At 44.3% G+C, this 19,761-nt stretch overlaps 2 protein-coding genes across 2 annotated transcripts in view; one reads left to right on the top strand and one right to left on the bottom strand.

The window, feature by feature from the left end:
- The window catches only part of St6gal1 (ST6 beta-galactoside alpha-2,6-sialyltransferase 1), a 766,154-nt gene that overhangs the window by 82,519 nt on the left and 663,874 nt on the right, over positions 1-19,761 (bottom strand). The window lies entirely within an intron of this gene.
- On the top strand, positions 6,999-8,346 carry Sst (somatostatin). Its single transcript, XM_051191237.1, has 2 exons — positions 6,999-7,332; positions 8,046-8,346. Exons 1-2 carry the CDS (start codon positions 7,195-7,197, stop codon positions 8,256-8,258), a joined length of 351 nt encoding a protein of 116 aa, XP_051047194.1. The 5' UTR covers positions 6,999-7,194; the 3' UTR covers positions 8,259-8,346.

The raw sequence follows: 19,761 nt of genomic DNA, 5'->3' as shown, positions 1-19,761 counted from the left end.
CTTAGAAATGTGACACCGATTGTAAATATAGGGCCTGGAGTGACCCATTCCCATGAGGAGGGAGGGGGGAGTTAGGTTTAGAACTGCTACCTTCTAACTTTGTTTTCCTTTCCAGCTCTTGTTCTTAGGAAACTTTCTGGCATCAACTTGTCAATTGGGCAGAGTTCCTGAAATATATGTGATTCCCCTCTCTTGGCAGTTTCTGTGCAGGGAGAGATCCTCAAATCTATTTGGGAGAGGTCAAAGTAACACTGCCTTAGAGGGGGTTGGCTGTCCCTTTCATTTCGTGGCTCAGGGGGAAAAAAATCTGCTATTGGTCAAACCCTTGGCTTCTTCCTGAAGCCAAGGACAGTGTTTTGCTCATGTCTGATTGCATAGGCACAAAGTCTTCAAAACTGGAAGTTTGAAAGAAGAATAGGTGGTGTGTGTGTGTGTGTGTTTCTGTGCGATTTCCACATCAAACACAGTGCCGATGACATTGACAGTACTTTCAAGTGAAACAATGAATAAAACCTGCCCGCAGCTTTTAGGATGCTTTGTCTGCTCTCCGTGTGCCACCAGAGGGCAGAGGAGCTCAGTTTAGCAACCTGTCCTCCCCTGTGAGCGCAGTCCAAGACAACACAGCAGCCCTGGCTGGGTTTTTGAGATTAGGAAGCACCCAAAAGGGCACAGGCAGGGCGTGAAAGCCTGAAGGAGCGTTTCCACATCTCTGCCCGTTTATCACCAAAGCTTCTTCCGTGGGATAATACCCTTGTCCGGGAGCCAGGTTCTGCTTTAAGGACGCTCTGGGTCCATAGAGAATAGAGCAGCGATCCCCATCCACTCAGGAGGAAGGGATTAACCCCTGGGGCACTTGTCACAAGGCGAGAATATAGAGCGAGGGACGTCAAGCTTCCGAATTGGTACAAGTCAAGCAGTCCCTAGCAGCTCTCCTTGTCGCCTGGCTTCAGCTTTTCTGTATGTGAATTAAGGTGCTTTTTAAGGCTCAGGTCTAGACTAGGTTCATTTCCCACGGCAGTCCTGGCTCTACCCTCAACTCTGGAAGAAGTATTGGGAACCCTGATGAAGCAGGGGCTTCCACTCCACAGAGCCAAGCCCTGGAGAGAAAGGGAGGGGAGGGCTGTGACTGAGGCAGAAGCGGCAATGGGAGCCAGGAAAACAACAGGACAGCTGGGAGAGAGGGTGGGAAGGGACAACAGCAAGGAGGTGGAGGGAACTTCAACGGAGAAAATAGAGGGAGGGGAGAGGAAGAAGGGAAGTGCAGAGGGAGACAAGCAGGGGTGATGGGGGAACTGGCTCAGTCTCCAGGGGAGTGAAATTTCAGTTGGAAACTTAGGCTGTTGAATGTGAGTTCAGGACTGCCTGCCACCGTGGTGCCCAGCCAGGCCCTGCATGGAACCGGCACTAAGAATCACACTCAGACTTGAATATGGGGAAAGGAAAGCTGATTTAACGGGGGCCCTTTGTATTCATGAGGATTCTTCATTCTATCAACATGGAGGACTCCAAATTTCTCTAAAGATGTTTTTTTGCCAGTTGGTCTGAGGAGTAGGCTTTTCAAACCTGCTGGTGGAAGGTTCTGGCCAAGAGCTCCCTTCCTCTTGAGTACACTGGGCAAATTCTTGGAACACCTCTGAAAGTGGGCATGCAGGTAGGTTTAGCAGGTGACACAAAGGCACAGAGCTTGGCTCTTGGCTTTCATTTCACAGGGAAGTCCTGAGCAGAAGTTTCTGGAGGAACCAGTGAATTGTCACAGAGAAGGGAAGCTTAGAGAGACACAGAATTCTCTTCCCAACCTCTCAGGACTTCCCAACCTCCCTCAGAGGAATGACCAGAGCGGCAGAAGCTGCCCTGATACCCACCAGCTGCAGAGGAGCTGTGAAACATGGCCCCTGTCTGATTGGCATTAGCACATGCAGTCAACCATGAAACACAGCCCAGAGCTGGGTTAGGAACACAAGTCTGCTTTAGAGGTTGATGTTTCCCTTCCAGACCACTCAGTAACTAGGAGGGCTTATATTTTTAGAGATGCTATTAGCATAGTCATATGACAATACCAGTTCTCAGTATAAGAAGCAATCACAGTGAGTAGTGTTTAGGTGGATTTCTTTTCTTTTCAAAGTTCAGAAAGGACCAAAGACCAATATGTGTATGTCCTGAAAGGTTGCATGCAGTGGGTAGTATAGGTCAAATGGTGTAGTCCTTAGTAACCCAAGGCCTGTGATACTTGTCCTACTTGCAGAACCCACAGAGGCATCACACTTGAGGAGAAAGAAGCTTGTCTGCAAATTAATCATCATTTTTTGACAACGACCTTATGCTCAATTTTCTTCTGTTTGTTTGTAAGATAGGGATTTAATGTCAACCCCTCACTGACATTAGATTTGCTATGTGGCTTCACTGGCCTTGCTGTCACAAATCACCAGTTCGTTCCTACCCCTGAGTGCTGGGATTCCAGGTATGGGTCACCAAGGCTGGCCTGTGTCTAACTTTCTTAAGCAGACATGGTTGGAGCAGGTGTCTGCCCTCATGAGCCCCTAGACTCATGGGTGAGACATAGACTCTCAAGACCTGGGAGAGACCCAGACAATGGGTACATAAGACTCATGTTGGGGCATAGCAGAAAGCCTGCTAATTCTAAGTAAAGTGTCATTGGAAATATCTGAGCTTCAACTACATGACCTAACTGTCAGGGACAGGGTCAATGATATTCCAGGGAGAGGACACAGTGAGTACAAATGGATGTGGGAGAGAACAAACAGGGCATATGCACTGAGGAACAAGAACTTGGAGGACCAGGGGGACTGACTGACAAGGAGGGGCCTGGTATGAGCCTGATTACAAACCTTGGGTCTGGAGAAGCATGCCTGGGTGGCTGGTGCATCTGTATTTGGACTTGCTGGTAGTGGGGCTTTTGCAGTGGAGAGGAAAAAGATCAGACAGATGAGATACTTCTAAGATGTCACCACACAAAGGTTTTCACTCTTTAGTTATCTATGGCAGTTGCTGTGGTGTGGGCTCTGTGGAAGTCTGCAGCAACACCTGTCTCTGCTAGAACCAGAAGTTCCTCGGGTCCGAGCTGGACTCCTACAGACTAGAGGATTGTCAGCGTTCATTCCTGCACTCCTTGGTGGTAGGGGCGCTTAGGAGAAAAGGGCCTTGTGGGAGTTTCACCCTTGGGGAAGAATAGGTTATACACAGCCGTCTCTCAGCTCCAACACCACACCTTGGCCCACCTGCCCTGTGCGAGGCAAGTGTTTCATGTTGCAAGTTCATCTTTCTTCGCCTGACTTAAACATTTTGTGAACCAGATCTAAATCTAGACAACAATTCTAGTCAATCTATACAAAAGAGTTAATAGTTTCCAAATAGCAACCTGTGTGTTTCCAAGGTAAAGATGGGATGGAAGAAAGTTAGCTTTCCACTGTGTGTGTGTGTGTGTGGGGTCTGGGGGGGCAGCAGGCATCAGCATCCATTTGCTGTCTTTCTGTGGAAACTTCTTGTTTGGCCTCCAGGTCCTGCCCTCCATGTTCCTGGGAGGAGGAAAGCATGCCTAGATGGACCATGACAGCAGCTTGAACAGTCTACCTCCTGCAGTGTTTGACTGGCTTACTGGGAATCAGTCCTCATGGCAAGACTGGCTACTTCCACAGCAGCAAAACCTTGCCTTCATAGTCTGCTGCTGCTTTATGGCTAGTAAACACTTTCCAGTCCATTGCCTGGCCTGGTTCTCAAATCTTGCAAGGACTATTTTGGTGGTGGTCAGCAAGAAAAACACAGAGATTTGTGCCGAAGATCTCAGACAGGTAGCCCATGTCTCTCTAGACGGTGTTACTTTCCCCACCAATGACTTTGTTTCTCAGTTTATTCTATGTGGAATATAAAAGGCTTTCCACTTGCAGGATGCCCAGAGAGAAGTGATTTGTATATGCCCAGGCTTCTTGAATCCTCAGGAACTCTCAGAAACATTTCTTGTATTTTCAGAAAAGTGAAAGCATTTTAGAGGAACACAAATATTGCTTAATGTGTGGTGTTTATGCACAAACACATTGCTGCTAATAACAATTAAACAGAATATTTATGTTAATTACAATCTATGTTTTTGCTGGTATTTAGAACTTCCTTCCTCTACATTTTGAATGTCCTCCACCCTCAGACAGCACCCTGGCCAGTTTGGGTTCTTTTCCTGGAGGAGTGACCCATACCTTTCTTCCTGAAGGGCCCTTTGTCATCCTGTGTGGATTAGGCTGTAATTTCTCATTGACCAAAGAACATGGTCACAACCAGAGACACCCTAAGAAACAACCTCACTTCCATTGTGGAGAAACAACCCAGTCACCCCCTACTCTCCATCCCCCATCCTGCTGGTCTGTATTAATTGCTGCCACCAAACACTACTATTCCTTTTTTAGGCTATTGGTTTAAAGGCATAAGGAGTCCCAAGTGGAGGAGTAATCCAGAGCTTCCAGTTTAATGGAATGTTTGTTGTGTCTCCAGGCAGAACTCTGGCTACCCTTGGAACCAAAACTTCTAGGCCAGCAGAACTTAAGCTTTTGGTAATTGCAAGCAAGAGCTCTCCTAGGTCACTAGGGGTGATAGCAAGTGTAGTCAAATCTTCATGACTTCATGACTATGGGAGAAGTATGATGCATTTTCCTTTGACCATATTGCTCTCTGCCTCAGGCCTAGTGCAAAGCCCTTATGCTCTCAAGGCCTCAGTCTCCTTCTGTGACATGTGAAAATCATGTCGGTGACTCATAGAGACTGCCCGGTGAAGAGGACACATGACTGTTGGCTACCACCTCAGCAGTCCACCTTCCCCTCTCAGCCTTGAGACTTGGGACAGAGGTCCTGGGGTTATTTCACAGTTTGCAGGCTAGAGAGTTTGAGGTAGTTCAATGCTAAGCTGTCCTTTGTACTAAAATTGCCTGTTGTGGGTTTGTGGGAAAATGTGCCCTGCCTCTTCTTTTAAGAGGATCTTAGACTCATAACAATCCCAGGATTGAAAAACTAAACCAAACCCCAGGAGTCATCTTGTCCGAAGCCTCAGCACTTCAGCGAGAGTGTGGGAGAGGCAGCTCCTACTCTGATTTCCAAGTAGGTGCTCAAAAGGCTTTCCAGTAGAAAGCAGCTGAGGAGACAAGAGAGGGGGCGGGGGGGGGAGCCAGAGAGGAGAGCTGCCTAGAGGCAGAGTCTGAGCCGGGCATTGGCCAGGCAAGGTGAGAAAGGAGGGGGAAGGGCAAAGGAGGCAGGAAAGAGCCAGATGAAACCAGAGGGAGATGAGAAGATAACTGTCATGTGAAAATACAAACAGACATGAAGCTAGCTGTGTAGGCAAAGGGTAGACAAGGACTAAGTGAGAAACAGTCTGAGAGAGAAATTTGGGAAAAGGGTATGAAAAGAAGAAGGAGAACATGCTGCTGAGGGAAAGGTCAGGCATGTGGAAGGTCTGGAGAAGGAGGCAGAAGACAACGAGATGGCCAGATGCCCTTTGCTCTTTCATTGGTTTTCATTTGCTACTTGTGGGGCTGCCAAGGGCCAGGTCCACAGCAGGAGATATGGGAGTCATTTGAGGATGGATGGGTGGGTGACAAATACAGACTCTGAGGCCCCAGCCTGGAGCCTGGAAAGATCTTAGGGTACATAGGGGTACGACTTATTTTCCAGGGTTGGATTCCATAGCTCTGTAGACTCAGTGCTCTTGCGGATGGTTCCAACACTTGAGTGATTTTTCAATTTAATGCTTTATTTTGTGCTTACCTTGCCTGGAACTAGTAGCCCTAGAAGCTTTAGCACTCCCTGCTGCTCATGCTCTCTTTGCTTTGGCTTACAGGTACAAAAGGAAATATTATCCAAACCATTTGAAGATGCTGAGCAACCCCTCTCTCTCACCTGTATACTTCATGGTTTGGATGCAAGTATTGGTAATGGTCCAATTCATGATGCATAGCCCACAGCAGCATTGGGAACATCGATTTCTGGAGCTATTAAAAAAAATCAAAACTATTGGCCTCCCCAACAACCCCAAAATATTAGTCCTTGAAGAGCCTGTGGAGATTACCTGTTCTGTGCTGGGAGGAGTTGGCATTTCCTTAACAAGCAATCACTTTGAAAACTGCAGCTCGAGCTCCCAACTAGATTCAAACATCCCTTAATTTCCTCTGTAGTAGAAGAAAGAGGCCTTGACACTCTGATCACCCTTTCCTCACAAAAATACACAATGGCTGTACACTTCCAGGGCCTCCTGGGCTTGCATATGCCCATCCTGGGGATTCCTAACCTAGGACTGTCCTCCTGGACAGGAATCTGTCAGAACATTAACAGCAAGAACCCTGGCCTGGGAGTCTAGATGTCTTGTCTTCTTTGTTCCAACTGTGCACAGTAATTCTCTGCCAGTCTCTTAAGCCTTCTTGATTCAGCTTCTGAGATGTATTGGGTAATTTTTGAGACTGCTCTGTAGGGCAGTTTTCAGGTGCCAAAATGTAGTCTCCCTCCCTCTCTTCCCTCCTGCATGTTCGTCTCTCCACTGTCTTTTGTCATCCTAGAAGGATAGGTAGATTAGACAAAAGCAAGGTTCCTTTACTGCCCAGTCTCATCCTTTTTCCTAAAAGGCTTTAGGAGATGGGTGTGGGGGGGGCGGGGGAGGAATAGTTCAGTCCTCTTAATTGCATATTTCATTCTCTGATTTGTTCCTAGATGATGGTTCTAAGTCTCATTTGTCATGTAACACAGTTAAACACAGTAACAAGTATCCAGTTATGTGTGATGCTGTATTTGTTGGCCAAGAACTGAGTGTTGTCTGTGTAATTGAGTGTGCACATATGTGGCTGAAATATGGAATATGTGTGTCAGCACTGACTGAAAGTAGGATTGCACGGTCCGTATGGGGAATTTCATGTGCCTGTGTGGGTGTAGGCTTTTTTTTTTTTTTTCTTTTTAAAAATAAGCCACTTTAGATCGTGTCGCCTCCCCTCACTTCTGTGATTGATTTTGCGAGGCTAATGGTGCGTAAAAGCACTGGTGAGATCTGGGGGCGCCTCCTCGACTGACGTCAGAGAGAGAGTTTAAAAGGGGGAGACCGTGGAGAGCTCGATAGCGGCTGAAGGGGACGCTACTCGGAGCCGTCGCTGCTGCTGAAGACCCGTGTCCAGACCGACTCACCGCGCTCCTGCTCGGCTGCCCGTGGCCACAGAGATGCTGTCCTGCCGCCTCCAGTGCGCGCTGGCCGTGCTCTGCATCGTCCTGGCCTTGGGCGGTGTCACCGGGGCGCCCTCGGACCCCAGACTCCGTCAGTTTCTGCAGAAGTCTCTGGCGGCTGCTGCAGGAAAACAGGTAAGGAAATGGCCGGGACGTGTCCCTCATGCGAATTCCCCAGCTTTCCCCTTAGCCTTGCTGCAGCCTCTGCGACAGGTGTTTGGCTGGCGCTTCTCAGAGTTGCTCAGCCCCTAACCTCCCGGGAAACTTTTCAAGTCTGGGGTCCCTTCTTATTATTTCCTGACTTGATCAACGTAGTTGGGTCACCTTGCAGGTAAGCTCCTCCCTGGCATCCAAGAAAATACACAAAGTGGTTAATTAAGCCCCAAGGGACTGGGCTCTATCCCTGTTGCTGCCATGAGGGTTGCTGACCCAGGTGCTGAAGTGCGATGTTATTCCATAAAAGATGAGGCTAGGGCGAGGGGCTCTAAAGCCCAGCGAGGAGGTTTGCCTTCACCTCGGAGCCAGGGTGGGAGTGAGGGACCGGGAAGAATTCAGGTCCACTGTATCACAGAAAAGGTGGAAATTGAACTGCGCAGACTGTTGGCATCCTATTTATTTATAAAACCACTTTTTAATCAAATGCAGTCTCTGTGTTTTAAGCCTATGAGGCAGAGCACTTGATGGAAGACTTAGGTTTTTGGAAGTCCCCCCTCTCCCATAATCTCGTGAATATAGCAACCGCCCCTATTATTGTGAAAACTGGATTTTAAGTGACTAAATCTTATTTTCAAACTGCATTTCCCCCTTTCGCCCGTTTCTCCTTTTGCTCTTCTTTCTGCCCCATCCAGGAACTGGCCAAGTACTTCCTGGCAGAGCTGCTGTCCGAACCCAACCAGACTGAGAATGATGCCCTGGAGCCCGAGGATTTGCCCCAGGCCGCGGAGCAGGATGAAATGAGGCTGGAGCTGCAGAGGTCTGCCAATTCGAACCCAGCCATGGCACCCCGGGAACGCAAAGCTGGCTGCAAGAACTTCTTCTGGAAGACATTCACATCCTGTTAGCTTTAATATTGTTCTCTTAGCCAGACCTCTGACCCTCTCCTCTAAACCCAGTCTCTCTCCCTTAACCCCACCCCCCAACGCTCAACTAAACCCCGTATTAGAAATCGAAGACTGTAAATACAAAATAAAATTATGATGATGTTATGAGAAATATGTGCTTGACTTCTTATTGAGTAAATTGATTTGTTCAAAAAATATATGGTAAACTTGAGTTGTGGCTACTGAAAACATATTTTATGTATGCATGCCAATGCTCTCAAACATCTATTAAAAATCCTCATGGTAATAAAGGTTAGACTTTAAATGATGGGTCATTTAAAACTTAAATAACTTCAAATGTCTATAAACCGAAGCATATATCCAAATGATAGCTCTTGGAAGCAGGTAACAAAAAACATCATTTACATATTAAAGACAATTGGAAATGGGTGTCGGATCGTTAAAATGTGTTTTAGAACTTAAAGACAGGCAGGCTGAAGTATTCAGCTGTGTACTGTGTTGATTCACAAAATAGAACATGATTGAGAAGCGGGGAAAGAACTTGGTTTAAACAGCTAAAAAAAACTTTCAGTATCTAAATTTTGGTTTTAGTTTGTGAATGCTCAGCCCCCAGGGACAACACTGACTTCATATTTTCTTCAGCAACTCTCTCTGCACCTGGAAAAGGCTGGGAGACTGACTCCATTTTAATAGCACCCATTTAGTGTTCACAGGGGAGATTATCCCTTGTCACAAAATTAAAGCACATGTGGTTCACCAGAAACATGTGTCGGGTCACTCCACTAGATGCTACAACACACTCACAGTGCAAATGTCTCAAGCCCTTTTGATCTTAGCACCAAAAGAGTCGGATAAAAAGCAAAATTCCAATAATAAATAATCAATAAATCATAACTGCTATTATTATCATTAAACAACATAGTAAATGAGACTACGCAAGATTAAGGTTAAAATAATTGGTGGTTTAACTCAAAGAGCCTAGAAATGGGGGGGGTGTATGTTTTAATCCTCATGGCTGCTGGAATAATAAACCAAATATAAAATGAGCATAAATAGAATAGGAAAACTTACTAAAGGAGCAAATAAAGACAAAAGAGTTATTTCACATTTTTCCAGGGAATATGTGTGCCCAGCAAATAGCATTTCTAATAAGAATGTGTTTTTGTGGATGCTAATTCCTGAGAAGCTAATTAAAAAAAAAAAAGGAAGAGTACCCCCATCCACTTTACTAATTAATCTCTATGAAAACAAAATTCCCTTAGGGTGTTGGGTGCCCCTTTTGTCATGGGTATTCAAGGTGGTGACAGTGCATGTCCACTTACAGGATGTGTCTGTGTTGACATGACAGCTTCATGTATGTCAGCTGCCAGCAATCCACAGAGGATAGGATCACGTTGTTATGAGTAGAAGAATACAGTGATGTTTGCTGAGCAGCAAATGAACTCTATGAGTGCAAGGAGATTTCAAACTTTTAGTGTTGTCTGTAGCTGTCACTTCCTAACTGCAGCATGGGAATCAGTAAGAATCACACAGTCGGGTGTCTGCACCTAAACAGGTTAGCACATACATGCCACAAGACTTTTGTCCAGCACTACCTATCCCTCAGCCCAAGTGCTTCCACCTCCATGAAGAGGGTCAGGTTGTCAGTAAAGGAGACTCCCATCCCTTCCTGTTTTCTCTGATGTTTTAGACTTCAACAATGATGAAGGTACCCAAGTAGTGCTGATTTTGATTTATTTAAATAATGTATAAGGGACACATGTCATGGGTCAATGGGGGGAAAGTAGGGGAAGGAGACAAGTTAGAATACAGACTGGTACATGTGAAAATGCCATAATGAAAACCATTACTTTCTATCCCAACCTAGAATTCTGCAAGAAAGAAACACACATGAAGAATATTATTCTACTTCACTTTATTTAAACACACAGAGGCTCTTGCCTTTTTCTTTTGAATCTTCTAGGTTGGATTCCCTGGAAGATCACCCGAGTGTTCTGACTGCTTCTCATTTAGCCCCAAAGAACCAGGCAAATGTCTCCATCTTCCCTGGCTCATGTTTCAGCATTCTTGAACCACCTGCTGTGACTTCCAGGGAGTGAGCTTGGGTAAACATTGTTATTTTCTAGATCTCATTGTCCTCATCTGAGAGGAGTGCAAGACAGTGGACCACCCCACACCCCAGCATGGTGAGGCTTTGTTTGATCAAGACTTTAAAGTTCCTAGGAGCAGATGAGCCCTGGCTTCTGTTAGATGCTAGTGTTAAGCCTGTTTTGCCATGTGATGTATTTTCTAGCTGCTGCTAAGACAAGGGTCTGCTTTTCCCTGTTTCTGTGAGTGAAAACCTAATACAGCCTTTAAAACCCATTTTATATGCTTCTTGCTCCATAAAATTCTTGCTTTATGCTGTCAATTGAAAGCAGCCTTCTCTGATCATTCACTGTGCCTCTGCCATGCTGCTTGCTGATCTTATTCTACTGTTCGCTACGGTTGTCTGAGTGTGTATGGGGGAGCAGGCATTCATGTATGAACTTCTTTTAGGCAAACATATGTTCAGGCAGTATCTCATACAGTGCTGTGTGTGTGCGTGTGTGTGTGTGTGTGTATGCTCACACATTTATATTGGTGCCTGTAGAGGCCAGAGGTGTTGGATATCCCTGAAGCTGCAGTTACAGGCAGTTGTGAATCACCCAATATGGGTGCTGAGGATCTAACTTGGGTCCTCAACAATAACAGCAAGTCCCTCTCTAGTCCCTTGTGTGGTGCATTATACATAGTAGTTTGTCAGTGTTCACTGAAAACAATAAATGATCTATGAACTTCACTGTCAACAAAGCAAATTTCCATTTAATAGTACAAATTCTCTTCAGTGCTTGATTTGATGTTGTGGCTGGTGTGACACCAGAAAAGTACAGTGCAATGATAGGAGTTTAATGAGCACTGAAGCAGGAGCATTGTAAACCTCTTCCAGTCTAGCTTTCTTGAACCCATCTCCTCAATCCCTCAGCAGGGGCTCATTTATTGTCTACCAGTCATGGCTCCCAGTCACAGAGAACACAGTCATTAGCTTCTTCTTTAGGTTTGTTTATATCGGTTCTTAATACAAACATAGATTTAGTTTTTCCTTCTGATGAAATTGATGACCTAACAAGGACTTTACCATCAGTGCTAATCTGTACCACTAGCCTCCCTTTTTTGAGGGGGATGTTGAAGAAATATGGTTTCATTTGTAGCCAAGGCTGGCCTTGGGCTTGCAACATTCCTGCTTCAGTTTTCTGAATTCTGGAATTATACGTGTGTGCCACCATGCCCAGCTCTCTCTTTTCATTTATGTGCCTATTTACAGAACAAAACCAGTTACCAAATGAAGACTCAGAGCCCAGTAATTTCCTGGGTATTAGAAGACATGCTGCCAGAGACATTTCGAAAAGATCAAATGCATACTAGGCAGCAAGACAGGGAGAAAGCATACACAAAAGGGCTGATTTGAATTTGTTTGATGACTGGCAAATAAAACCCCAAATACATATCAAATGGCTACCTCTTCCAGTGTCTTGCTTGCAGCTCTAACTATGCTAAAGGCACATAGAATTCTGTTTTATGATGACATAGCACAACCTGTCATTCTGATGCCCCACATAGACAGGGGCTGTAAAACCCCCTTTCCCACCTCCCTTGTTTTACAGAAAGAAACCAGAAATTATTTTTAACTGCCCAATGACACAGTAACTTGATGTACAATTTGGGGAAATCCTAGGCTCCCATTGTTATCCCCCAAGGTTGTTTTCATGACTTTGTTATGTTGGCTCCAAAAGAGTCTGACTGTCTCTAGAACTGATGCTTCATTAATCGAGTAAACACTTTGACTTTGCAGTTCACTTACTTCCTACCAGACAAATGGTCTGCTTCTGGGAGGGGACAAGAAGAGGTATAAAACAGAGAAACATTACAAAGAAATGATGAAGGTACTGACTGAGGGGAAAAGAAACTCAAGCATGACACTGCCTTAGACCCAAGGCTTGAGGAATGAGCCTGCCTTGGAGTAAAGACAAAGGGGCTATCCTGGCAGGCAGATGGATCTTTACAGAGATCTGGCATGCCTGGAAGGTGACCTTCCCAGATGTCCTCATCCACATCTTCACAACAAGGGAACCTCCCAACTCTCCCTGGCTATTTAATAAGCACGAGTGAATGCTTTAGTTCTGCCATTTGGGTTTTCATAAAAGAGCTTCTGAAGACTTAGAAGCAATGCTTGGAGGCTAAGTTTGCAGCCTTCAGCGAACTGAATACAGTGTCTGAGATGTGTTTGTCAGGAATGACCAAATGCCATTGCCGGGGTGGGGTGGGGTGTTGTGCAGAGCACCGGGAAAGCAGGGCCCATCAGAAACTCCCCTTCTCTCTAAGCCAGGTTTCTTACTAGTTTTACATAATGGTTTTCAAGCCTTAATGGTTTCATTCCAGATGGACTAAATAAGTTATGCATATACTGATGCAGTATGCATTCTGTAATATAGGATAACTTGAAACATGTTAACATTCCTCTTTTGCAGATGTGAAAAATGAATCACAGACTCAGTAACTTGTTCAAAAGGCATAGCACTAGAACCAGAGTGTCTAATTTTTAATCCAATTCTATTCCTACTATTTCTTAGGGGAAGGGGTGGAGTTAAACGAAAACTATAACTTGTCAAGTGAATTAGAAACAGCTTGGCTTTAGACCATCTTGACTTAGTTCTCCATACAATACAAATGAGATTTACTGCTCCATTATTTCCAGAGTAACAGGGGACTTGAGCTCTGGGACTGGGGTTTGGTTTTCCGAATTTGCTAGAAGCACTATTTCTCTGGAATTATTTGTAACTTTTCTTTTTCACATGTTAAACATGTCCTTGATTTTGCTAAATGAGTGAATGAAAACAAGCAAGCAACATTAATGACCTCTGGACTTGAGTACTCCTTTCCCCTGATGCACAAGTTTTACTGAAAGCCAGATTTGACAGAGTTACAGCTTTTGGTTGCAGTGCTAAGTATATAGACCAAGTCAGCACCACACTGAAGACTGCGTAGTAGCCATTGCTATCATCGGTCCCACAGTGGTGGATGGGTTAGGAGCTTGTGACAGACAGTAGTAACACCTGGTGAATCCTTCGAAGGCAGGACCTCTGTAGAGTGGATTAGGTCATGGAGTCATCATGCAGGAGGGGATGAATGCTGATTTTGGGAAGAGGGTTGGTTCTCAAAGGAATGATTCTTTCCTACATGAGTGAATTCTTGCAAGAGCAAGTTGGGGCTTCTTCCTTATCTTTCTCATTGTGTGACCTCTCTCTCACACATGTGCCCTGTCACAGGGTACCATCTGTGTTTTGACAAAGCCAGAAGGTTGACATCAGAAGTTGAACAGATGGGGCCTCCTGATTTTCAATTTTCAACTTTAATGCCTGTGAGATAACTGAACACCTTTCCCATTTGAAGTACCCAGTCTCAGAGTATTTTAATTGCTTGTCTGTCTGTCTGTCTGTCTGTCTGTCTGTCTGTCTGTCTGTCTGTCTGTCTTCACTCCATTACCCTGGCTGGGCTTCAGTCTTGTGATGTTCCAGTATCAGACATTTATGTTTTCTTTTTTTCTTCAATTGAATCTAAAATACAGGAAGAACTAACCTGAAGTTTAGAGGTTGTGAGTCTTTATTTTCCTCCACCTTCTTTTACTTTATTGTATTATACAAGTAATTTGAAATTTATTCTGTGAGAATCTCATACATGTATATGATATATTGTGATCGCACTCATGATCACTTCCCCTCCAATTCCTTCCTTAGCCATCTTCATACTTAATCTTTGTAACTTCACATGCTCTTAAAAAAAACTATATAACTGTCCAGTTACTGCTACTTATATGTGCACAGGTATGGGATCATTTACTGCAGTGTGGACAACCTTCTAAATGACCCTAAAAGAAAAAAAATGTTCTCTGTCCCCAGTCCCCAGGTGCAACCAATTGCCAATAATGCCTGATTTAGGGGTGTGCCTCTAGAGATCCCCTGTCCTCCACGCTGGAATTTTGACAGGAATGGTGAGTGCAATACCCACACCCTTCCCAGAAGACAGTGTTTTATGGTGCTCTCCCCAACATTCTGGCATTTACATTCTTTTCCTCCTCTTCTGAGATGTTCTCTGACTTCAATGGAGAAGCTGATAAAGATGTCCCAGGTAGGGCTGAGCGCTTGGAGTCACTTATCACCAACACTTTGACCAAGTAGAAGTCTCTGCTTTAACCAAGGTTGACAGCAGCTCAGGCCCATAGTATAACCATAAATATTTAGAAAGCAATGTGAAAACATGACCATTTAGTTGGCTCTCCCTACTACATAGGTCTGGCCTATGACCTTATGACCTATGGGCTTTTTGACAAGATTTATAGGATCACCAGGCATGCATTCTCTCCTTAGGAGAAGGCTTACAATCCTGTCAGAAATTATGGTTACCTCACAACAGTCATGCCACTACTATACTAATGGTTACATTTTGCTGGGCAGGTTGGCATTGTAGCATACAGGATCCAGTACTGGGTAAAATCATTAATGTTTTTCCCCCTTAGCACTGAGAATAGCACATTCTAGCATTTTAAATACTAGCCAACAGGAAGTTCCCTGACAATCTGAGATTGATTTCTCTATGTCCTACAACCAAAATATATGGCATCTTCAGAAAGAGGGTTTCTGATGGTTTCTTTATGGTGGTTAACCAAGACCAAGGGCAATAGCTTGGGTTATTTTGGAGACCTCTGGGCCTCCCTGACTAATAATTAATAGGGCAATATCCCATGTCTGGTACTGCAATCTTTGTTTAATAAATCATACTTTCTGAAAACTGTATGGTTATTTATAAAGTATGCCTCCATTTGAGCTCAACTTTAAAAATAAATATTGCAACTTGAGATTAGTTTAGTAGTTAGTATGTTTCTGTAAGATTTATTCATAAATTTTTAGTTTTGGTTCTTCACTCTTTACCTCTCTACTCCTCCATCCTACCCCATCCATCCATCCTAGCCCTATAATTCCCCCATCCTTTCAACCCTCATCATCCTCCCATTATTTCATATCACATGTGTTCTATTCTCCCCTCCAATTATCTTTTGAAATCGAGTTGGATGCTTCCTTGAGCATTCTTCCTTTGGATAACCCTCTCTTCCCTGACTTCCCCCATCCTCTGACACCGCTCCCTGCATAAGGTTTTCTGCCCCCCCAGAATTCCACCTCTATACTTACATTTTATCTCTAACCTACTGTCATTTTCTCTCTAATGAATCTCTCTCAGTACCACCTTTCTAGCCCTTGACATTTATAAGATCAACTTTTAAAAGTAAGCACTTATGTCACTGAAGTTACTGTCTCACAGGATCTCAAGTAAATATTCTAGGTCACCCAAATGGTCACTTCATTTTCATTAGCTTCACATATGTGGTACATTAAGATGATGACATCATTATCTCAATATTTCAAAATAAATATCTCAAAGAAATTCATGCATTTAAAATAGAATTCAAATAGTTAGGAAAATGAAGTGCATTGCCAGATAATTGCTGTTTAATTCTGCATTTCCTGTATAAAAATGTGAAATTTCAGTGGCAGTGTGCATTAAGGCCAGACAGCACATTTTGTGAAGGAAAACATTAAGCTGCCCTAGAATTGGTGTCCTTGGATAGCAGTTTACTGGCTATAAAATGTAAGCACGAAGATACTGAAACTTAGAAGACTTGAAATGCCTCTCTCCAAGTTTACAGGGGGCAATACACAATGGCTGGGGTGGGTGGGCAGCAAAATGTCAGTTCGTGAGAACTCCAGGAGTGCAGTGTTTGAGAGTTTGTACTTCTGTTGGGATGGGCTTTCAGTATGCAGCTGCCTTTGACTCTCCTGTGTGCCTGTAAGTAACACCTCAACACACTCAGCACTTCACTAAGCTAAACTTGGGTGAGCTGTTTCTTTGGTTTGCCATTGGTACCCTATCAGGATGCACAGGAATTGTTATCTCCTCAGGAAAAGTCACACAACACAAATGGCACCTGAATAGGACCTGACTGAACCAAGATTGAGTAAGGATGGAGTAAGCATTTGGCCCCTTCAGTGGTGTCAGACAAGAAACAAAAGTCATATGAGGACGGAGCATACGCATAGACAAGCCCAATACTGCTTCCCTCTCCCCTGTGGCATAGGATGGTATGCCTCCATTCTTCAGTGGTGATTGCATTATTCCCTGCAATGAGGGGTGGGCACACAGCCAATGTCAAATTATCTGAGAGTGGAGTGTCCAACAGGAAAATTCCCAAGGTGACTGTCTGACTACTTGATAAATGAAAGACAAAACACCAATATGAGGAGGCCCCAAACTATAAACCAGACCATAGACTATATTACAAATCCTGAAAGTAGCATACACAGCAAGGGGTCATGAGCAGATTGTGGCTTCATTTGCATTGCCTTTCATATAGGTAGGAAAAAAAAAAAAAAAAAAAAAAAAAAAAAGGACATGCGTCAGAGCCTTGGCTGTCTTCCCAGAGAGTTTGTTCCAGTAAAGGAGGGGTTACAATAGAAAAATGGCCTTGATTCTATCCTCTGCTTTAGCCTCTTATTTGGCAGGAAATATGGAAAAAAGGAAAATGAAACAGGTGTTGAATTTCTATTTCTTCCGACTGAAAGAGACTGCCAGTGAGATCCATGCTAAAGAGCCATCCTCTGGGATCCATGTGAATCATGGAATCGTGTGAAGAGTCAGACAGGGGAGAAAAAAGAGAGTGAGGGAGGATGAAATTCATGATTTTCCATGTAGATGGGAGCTTCAATAATAGTCCAGTACAGGAAACTAATGATAATTAGAGAACATGCTGAATCTAAACTGCTTGAGCTGGGACTTTCAAACGAACAACGAAAGAGCCCCTCACCAGTCTGCCATGTGAGGCAGTAGGGCATGGGTGGATGGCATCATTCAAGGTCCATGGAAACAAAGAAACAGAGTAATAAAACTACACATCCCTCCTTGAGACAAAGGCTGCATCAGAGTAGACAAGACAAGGGAAATCACAAGACTGGCTCACATGAGACATTGGAGACTTGATTATTACTGGCTGAGATCTTCACTGGAAGACAAGAGGAGGGACAGGCATTGCTGAAACAGTTGAGCATTAGATGCTGTGTTTCATGTTCAGTTCACAGAGATTTAAGAGGTCGGTTCAGCAGGGATCTCAGCATGGTAAGGGGCCTTCAAGATTTTGCTAACTTCCATAGTGGGATGCAGCTCTAAAAGGTATCTGCTGTGGTATATTAGTTGAAGATGTATTATATTTGTTTATGCTGTGGAGCATTTGTTTAATGATGCAAAGGTGTGTTGCGTTCTTTTACGTTGTATTTGTTTAACTCTGTGACGCTGTGTTACTTTGCCTGTCTAAAACATCTGATTGGTCTAATAAAGAGCAGAATGGCCAATAGCAAGGCAGGAGAGGGACAGGCGGGGCTGCCAGGCAGAGAGAATGAAGAGGAGAAGAGCAAAGAGGGAGGAGTGAAAAAAGGAGAAGGAGACGAGGATACCAGGGGCCAGCACCCAGCCTCCCAGCCAGCAACAGAGTTAGAAGTACGGAAAGACATATAGAGTAGAGAAAGGTAAAAGCCCAGAGGCAAAAGGCAGACGGGATAATTTAAGTTAAGAAAAACTGGCTAGAAACAAGCCCAGCTAAGGCTGGGCATTCATAAGTAAGAATGTGTTTCCATATATTTATTTGGGAGCTAGGTGGCAGGACCCCAAAGAACAAAGAGAAAAAAAAGAAAACCAACTACAAGCATCCCTTACAGATTTGAATGGCCTTGAACAGTATGCAGGTTGGGGTTTAAAGAAAGTCCTAAGGCAATCAAAATAGGAGAGAGAGAGAGAGAGAGAGAGAGAGAGAGAGAGAGAGAGAGAGAGAGAGACAGAGAGAGAAGAACATAAAAGAGGGAGCCAATATTGGTTTGAAGATAAAGTTGAACACAAAGAAAGGTCGAGGGAACTCAAGACTGCTCCCAACACAATCTCAGCTTCCGTGGAAAGGCTATCATAAAGCCCTGGAGAGTGAGATCAACAACTAACTTCTCCACGGAGCCCGCAACTAATGCCTGTTGAAAATAGGAGCAAACACCCATACATAAACACTGAGTCGAACTAGAACCCAGAAGCAGATGGAGAGGACAAGACCATGCAGTAGAAGTACATAGAGACAGCTTACCTGAACAAGGAGGAGCTAAGGGCCACTAGACTGATAGCTGGGAAGCCAGCAGGGGACTGACTCGGACCCCCCTGAATATGGGTCTCAGCCAGAAGGTCTGAGCAGTCTAAGAGACCTCAGACAGTGGAGCCAGGATGTATCCCTGGTGCACAAAAGGAGTTTGCAAACATATGCCCCATGGAGGGATAACTGCATTATTCTAGAGATAGGAGAGAAGCCCTAGTCCCTACTTCACAGGACCTGTCAGATCTACATGACCCCAACTGGATGGCATTCCCCTACATATGGTATTGTGGTGGGGGGGTTGGGAGGGGAGGGTGTTTAGAGTGCATGGGAGAGGGCAGAGAGGGTAAAAGGGAGGGAAGGAGGGAGGGAGGGCTGGAGGGGAGGGAGGAAGGGAGGGAGAGGGAACTGGGATCGACATGTAAAATAATAAATTAAAAAAAAAAAAAAAACGCTTTGACTCCAAAATTTAAGTTGAAGAACAAGTTATTGGGGAAAAGGATTTCTATTTTTGTTTCCACAGAAAATGAAAAGATGTGGATTCCTTCCAGACTAATGTGGTTTGATCACGCCAGACCGCCTGAAACAGAGTACAAGCTGATCCTACATTCAAAACAGCTGGACAAAACAGCCCTGCAGACTACAGCTAGGATATCTGAATCTTCTTCGAATCCCCCAAGACAGCGCCCCTTACCAGCAGGAAGTAGTTTGGAAAGAACGACGCCAAAATTCCCAAATATTGTGTATAAATGTTTGTTTTCATTTAATTGGACTTTGTTATATAAAATTAAATAAAAAATTATATATATATAAAAAACTTACATGGAAATAAAAAAAAGAAGGTATGAGAAGGGGGGGAGGGAGCACACAGGGAGTCTGCCCTGGATACTTTAAGGCAAATGCTACAAGAATTGTGACAAGATGGAGTTCCTAGAGAAAAAAAAATGCTAGGCTAGTGAACTTCTGGAAGACTTAAAAGCCCAACATCCACAAATGGCATTAGTGATTAAAAAATGAAGGAGAAAAAAAGCCAAACTTGTTCTTGAAGCTGACAATTATTTTTCTCAGAGTGTGGTATACATTTATACCCTGAAAGAATCAAAGTTCCAGGATAGGCATGGCTGGGTAGAGCCCAGCCTATTCCCTCTTGGATCTGAGTTGGGCTTAGCAGTCAGATTCACCAAAACCAGTAGGAACAGCAGCCCCTTGGCAGTATCAGTATGGTAAGACTAAGAAAGCAGAATGACTGTAGAC

This window comes from Phodopus roborovskii, unplaced genomic scaffold, assembly GCF_943737965.1.
Source record: "Phodopus roborovskii unplaced genomic scaffold, PHOROB, whole genome shotgun sequence".
NCBI lineage: Eukaryota > Metazoa > Chordata > Mammalia > Rodentia > Cricetidae > Phodopus > Phodopus roborovskii.
This window is presented reverse-complemented; position numbering and strand designations above follow the sequence as displayed.

Coding starts and splice junctions, on each gene's coding strand:
- Sst (XM_051191237.1), top strand. CDS start 7,195: ATGCTGTCCTGCCGCCTCCAGTGCGCGCTGGCCGTGCTCTGCATCGTC. Junction 7,333..8,045: donor CGGCTGCTGCAGGAAAACAG/GTAAGGAAATGG, acceptor TGCCCCATCCAG/GAACTGGCCAAGTACTTCCT.